The sequence below is a fragment of the Ipomoea nil genome, unplaced genomic scaffold (genome assembly GCF_001879475.1).
Source record: "Ipomoea nil cultivar Tokyo-kokei standard unplaced genomic scaffold, Asagao_1.1 scaffold1074, whole genome shotgun sequence".
Lineage (NCBI taxonomy): Eukaryota > Viridiplantae > Streptophyta > Magnoliopsida > Solanales > Convolvulaceae > Ipomoea > Ipomoea nil.
Window position 1 is genome coordinate 360909 of NW_017617502.1, and position 6000 is coordinate 366908.

At 37.1% G+C, this 6000-nt stretch overlaps 1 protein-coding gene across 2 annotated transcripts; it reads left to right on the forward strand.

Moving 5' to 3' along the window:
• The first annotated feature begins 419 nt into the window (after window positions 1-419).
• On the forward strand, window positions 420-3280 carry LOC109182515. 2 transcript variants are annotated; one of them, XM_019332645.1, is made up of 3 exons: window positions 428-1293; window positions 2270-2366; window positions 2951-3086. In XM_019332645.1, the coding sequence occupies exons 1-3, from the start codon at window positions 609-611 to the stop codon at window positions 2982-2984; spliced, it is 816 nt and encodes a 271-aa protein (XP_019188190.1). In that variant the 5' UTR covers window positions 428-608; the 3' UTR covers window positions 2985-3086. The 2 variants fall into 2 exon arrangements, with proteins under 2 accessions (XP_019188189.1, XP_019188190.1); XM_019332644.1 differs by lacking the exon at window positions 2270-2366 and having other exon boundaries at window positions 420-1293; window positions 2951-3280.
• Window positions 3281-6000: the final 2720 nt, after the last annotated feature.

Below are 6000 nucleotides of genomic sequence, written 5' to 3' on the forward strand. Positions count from 1 at the left end.
AATTAGAACATTGATGCCTAAAAACCGATTGGTGACTTGTAATTACAGGTCACTAAGGTACTGGTGAACCTTCAGTGGGCCTCTTACCATATTCTGACCAAAAGCACCGGCGAAGGAAAAGGCAGCCAACCCACACTAGCAACTGTTTCGGCAGTTTTTTTCGGTCGAAATATGGTTGAAGGCCCGTCAGAATCCTAGTAACCTATAATTACATGTTACCAATCTATTTTTAAGTCTCAATGCTCAAAATTAACATGTTTAAATATTTAATTGTAACTTTTAAAAATTTAAGTACCTAATTCACTTCTGGAATAAAGTTTAGGAGTTAATTTTATTATTGGGTATAAAGGAGTGTTGATTTATAGAAATGAAATTTGAGGCGCCAGGTGTCATGAGGAAAGATGAATAGGTCCGGCGGGATTGGTGTAATATCCAGAAGCAGATTCGAGAAAGATCTATATAGATTTTCGTCCATGTCAGTCATTGTCTTGTAGAATCTTCTTCCTTACACATACGCCGGAGAAGAAGAAGAAGAAGAAGAGGAAGAAGAAGAAGAAGAAAATTTCCACATTTCTTTGTCCACAGAATTGAGAATCCTCCTTTCATCAATGTCGCCCAAAGTTCCACCTGCTTCACTGCACGCTCTCGACACCTGTACATTCCAACTGCACAATTGGAGGCCCTTTCAGATTCACACTCGACCCCCAGACTCCGATCCACCTAAGCTCTACTCCATTCACACCAATGGCTTCCTTAACAAGCGCCCTTGTCGTGCGGATCGGGCTACGTCGTTTCCGTTCGACGCCATCGACTTCTCCAAGCTCAGCTTGTTCGACGACGACCGCCCTCTATCTGCCCATAAGCGCGGCGGGCTCCGCTGGCGCGCTCGGAAGCGCCGCCGCCGCGGCGGGTCGCGATCGGGCAGCGATCGAAGTGGGACCCGACGGCGGTGTTGTTCCGTCGGGGCGTCGGCGGCCAATGGGACCTGCTCTGATTTCCTTGTCGCGGCGGGGACGGACTCGAGTGGGGAGTTGTTTGTGATTGGGGATACGAATTGGGCGTCGGATGTTAGCGAAGCAGTCAGGAATTCGAGGCAAGAGAGGGAACATGGGAGCGCAGATAAGGAGAATTTGAGCTTCGCCTTGCAAAATGGAAACTTTGACAGTCTGGGGTTTGAATCGGGCTATGGAAGTGAACCGGGTTATCGAGGCGATGCCGAGTTAGGATACGGTGATGAGTTCGATGAAGAAGAGGATGATCAGCGGATCTTATTCTGGTGCCATGAATTTGGAGGTATAAAGCTTTCGCTTTCCTGAATTTCAATTGCTATTTCAAATTTCTTTGATGAGTTTTAACTTAGTTTTAATTGATTGATGCTTTAAGATGTAGTTTGCAGCAAGTATTCAACATTAGATTGCTTCTTTGCTCCTTGAATGGTTAATTGATTATGGAACCAACTTTTTTCAAACAATGAAACAGTGCTATTTAAACACAAATGACTATTAGAATGAGCAAAAAATTGTATTGTGGAATTTTATGAAAGAGTTGCCTAAAGATTATTCTAAAATTGTTAGTCTGAAGTCCCAGTCAATTGTTTTTAAATATTATGTGTAAAGGTTCTTTTATTGAACTTTGCACTTAAAATTTTCTACTGCAATTTTTTTGTTGAAGCAAAGTTCTTCTTTTGAATCTGAATGAGTAGGGGAAATGGTATATTGGTTAATCCATAATACGTTTGGTGCTTGATTGCCTATCATTCTATCTAGCACAATGGGTGGCAATTGGCATCAACAGTTCAATTTTTCTTAATGCAATGAGTTCACAATGAGGGCAGTTGTTTTCTATTAATACTGTTGGGATATAGCATCTCATATGGGGGGTGTTTGGTAAATACGAGTAGCTGTTAGCTGATTGGGTTAGTGAATTTGACTAGTTGATAGCATTGTAGAAAGATGTTTGGTAAATTAGCTGTTAGTGATAGTTGATTACATGCAAAATGACTTATCGAAAAAGCTGCTTTGAGCAGCATTTTGAATTTTTAGTGTTTTGGAGCAATAAACTGTTACAAAAAGTTAATTAATCAAACACTTATATTGGCTGTTTAACCAAGTCAAACATCTAATAGTGGTCAAATAAGCCAAAATTGGCTGATAAGCTGTACTAAACAGGGCCATTGTATTAGTATTCCATGCTGCGATGCGAAACTGAGTGTAGACTTCTCTAGTCTACTCCTACCAATTGATTGTTGATTGATCTCTTGTATTGACAGTGTCAAAAAGGGAGAAGGTTGGTGAGAGTACATTGCAAAAAGCTCATCATAGATGGCGGCGAAGGAAGCACAATTTAAAAATGGTAGATCTGATGAGGTAGCTGCTTCTATTATTGGCATGAAGTTTATTACCTGTGTTATCCATCATATATGTGAAAAAGTGTTGCAGTTTTGTTTGCTATTGTTTGTAATGTTACTTTTTGACATTCTTTTCTATTATTTCAAACTGAGCCTCCCCAGTATTTTACTAATGTTAGGAGAGCTTAGGAATGTCACCCATATGGTTCGGTTCTTTATTTCAAGAAAACTCTTGAACTGTAACTTGTGCCTTGTATTTGTACTGAGATTCAAATCTAATTCATCACAATCCAGTCTTGTAATTTCACAGCAGTGCTAAGCAGGCTTTGGTTATAATTTTGTCATTCGAAAACTCTTTACTTGGAGTTATTGCTTCTCTTCCCATATATAATTTTTCTAATAGACTGAGGACTACAAGTATATACAATCATCAGCGTTTCCTTTCCGAAATTTGTGTGTAAAGTGGATATATCTGAGACTTGAAAGTAGAGTTTTGTGGCTTAATTTTTCATAATTGGATGGTAATGAATTATGTATTGATGTGGGGTTTGGAGAGTTGTAACTAACATTAAGTGTTTGGTTGTTTGTTGTTTGCGGTATAAGGTATGTATTGTTGTCATCTACAAGAGGAGTTTGACAGGGAGAAGCCTCTTTCTTTAACCTTTTCTTTCTGTGTGAGTATTTCAGAGTACTTTGAGATTTTGAGTCTTAATACTTTGCAGAGTGGCTCTGATTACAGGGGCTTTGCTTCAACAAGTCATGTAAGTAACTGGCTGCCACATTCTAATCTTTGTTGTTGTATAGATAATATAGCATGATATGTACATTTGGTGTTGCCAAAAGTGAGTGAGGGATGTTGTACATGCTTTTCTTTATAAAAAAACATCTTTTCTTGCCTGCCGCCAATAGAACAGCATCATCTAGGTGATTCAATTCCCTGTTGTTAAAATCGGCCTAGCGGGCTTCCCTGTTGTTAAAATCGGCCTAGGCACCCGCTAGGCCGATGGAATTTTACCTTTAGGCTGATATTAGTCGGCCGGTTAGGCGGCCTAGGCACCCGAGTCGGCCAATTTGGTGCCTGAGTCTGCCAAACTCGGCACCTAAGTCGGCCAACTCAACCGAATGTTTTTTTTTTTTTCCCCACCTAGGAAGCATTAGGTGCTAAATGCCCCGGGGCGTCTAAGTAGCGCTTAGCACTTTCTAAAACATTGATTCAATTGATTTGGATGATCGATCTGATCACTAAATTCTCAAGATTCATGTGATCCTTATGCCTGGTCCCTGGTGGATACAAGTACATAATAAGAGTTTACTGTGCACATTTGATTACAGTATACCCAATTCTTGACAAGTTTGGTAGAGAAAGTTACAGCTTTTAATTTGCCTGGTGTTCAGGGCCAGTGCTTATCATGTTTTTTTTTTTTTTTTTAATAATAATTATTTGTTAGAATAATGAAACTTTTGGAGTAAGATAATGTACATTATGTGTTAGATAATGTACTTTATGTGTTAGAATAATGAAATTTTTGAAGTAAGATAATGTACATTACGTGTTAGAATAATGTGTTTTAAATGTTAAAATAATGTACATTATGAGGTATAAAAATGTATATTACGACAAATCGCGTGAAAAAAATTACACGAAACAACATCATTTTTCAACCGTGGTCCACGTAATTGTGTGAACTACAGTCCACACAATAACTATTGGAAAGGTTGTTACACTGGCAGAAAGGTTATTGTGAAGTGTGAATTGAAAGGCTGCTGCTATGCATGTGCTTGTCTACTAGAAATCTAGAATGAAGTCGTGGTCCAAGTACAAAGGTTTGTTGTTGTGCAAGTAAAGATTATCAAAGTACCAAATTTTGCTACTACATTTATCAAAGTACCAAATTCTAGTAAGTGTATATATATATATATATATATATATATATATATATATATATATATATATATATATATATATATATATATATATATCGTTTCACTTGAGATGGCTTCTTGTAATGTTAGGAAATGATTCAAAGCGGAGTTAAAGACAAGTTAAAACTACTTGCTTGCAAATAGCAAATACGACAAGTAAAACAAAGAACCAAGACTTAGATGATTCAAAGTAAGATGCCAAAAAAGATACTATGGATTAGAGATTAAATCAAGCCGTAGGGTACTTATTTGTCGCCTTCTCCAGCAAAGAAGAAGCTAAGGTGACCAATTGGTCTGCCTTCTCCTTCGCCGGAGAAGACAACTAACTTGGTTGCCTTCTCAGGCGAAGGAAGAGGCAGAACAATTGGTTGTTTCCTCCCAACGTGACCGGCGATCATCTAATCGCCCCAATAATTATTGTTGAAAAGTGTAAAAAAGATCCCGAAATTTTAAATAACTTGTAATTATAGGTTACCATACGGTTTTCGGGCTTATGACCATTTTTCTTTTAAATAATGGAGGTATGATGAAATCACAAATATACTCAAAAACCGACAAAACGTGGGGAATGGGAGTCTTGCGTAAGATGAAATCGAGTGCGACGCGCAACCGTCTAATGAAAGACTACAGTCCCAATCCGGTCCACTTCGCCTTAGGTGGACCCAACGCCACTTTTCCAATTCTCTAATCGGACGCTCGTTGTCCGCACTAATTTCTTGGAATCTGTTGGACTGTCATTCACGCTAGTATTTTCTATTTCTCCCGTTTAATATGTTACAGTATACTTGTTTCGCACATGGAATCGGAATCGGAATCAGAAGGAGAATCAAACACGTTGTAATAGTAATGAGTTTTGGTGAAAATATTTTACATGTTTGGTAGTAGGATAAAATTGAAATGATTATGATCTTTGGTTATGTATAGCCATATAATAAGAATAAATGTTTTAAAAACAGAAAAACCAAAAAATCAAAGCAATTGATCGTAATATAGTGACATCTAAAGCACCAATATGAATTAAAAAAAAATCAAAACAAACATCTCAAAGCACTAACTCAAACTTAAAAATCAATTACCAATTCAAACACTCTTGTGCTTAACCACCTACAATTCAACATCATTCCAGACTTCTAGTCCACTCTTTGAGACGATAGTCGGTGTGAGGATACCCTCTCACACACACTCCATTCTATCACCACTTTACACAACTTTCAAAACTCCACCCGTAAGGTTGCGATTTTTGGGATTTGATTTTTAAATAGTCACTTAAAATGTTATTTTATGCTATTTTTCACACATTTTTAACTAGGAGAGTCCGATTCAACTTTGATCTAACTCAAATCGAAAGTAGATCACAGTCAAAATTATACCTCAAAATAATTACTTAAAATATTAATATATACTAATTTTTCAACGATAATGTTACATTAGAATGTAATTAACTGACTATGTATTATGTAACTAGTGCATTTAGTAGAGCAGTAAAGTGTAGCATTATTCTAAAATATAAGATTAATTGTACATTAAATTTATATAAAATATTTTCAAGTCAATGGCATTGGATTAATGATAATATTAGTTAAGCGTGCTTGACAACCAATCTTTCTATGAAATTAAATTTATAATTTTGAGAAGTTATTAAAAAATGAAATAGTTAGAGTGTAGGTGCATCTGCATCTGCCCGTTGACTTGTGAAGCTAGAAAGATAATTGAGCTTTTGAATCACTCAA

Excerpts from the sequence above, each read along its gene's own strand:
- LOC109182515 (XM_019332644.1), top strand. The coding sequence starts at position 609 with ATGTCGCCCAAAGTTCCACCTGCTTCACTGCACGCTCTCGACACCTGT. Across the intron at positions 1,294-2,950 it reads CTGGTGCCATGAATTTGGAG|GTATGTATTGTTGTCATCTA; the intron begins GTATAAAGCTTT and ends TTGCGGTATAAG.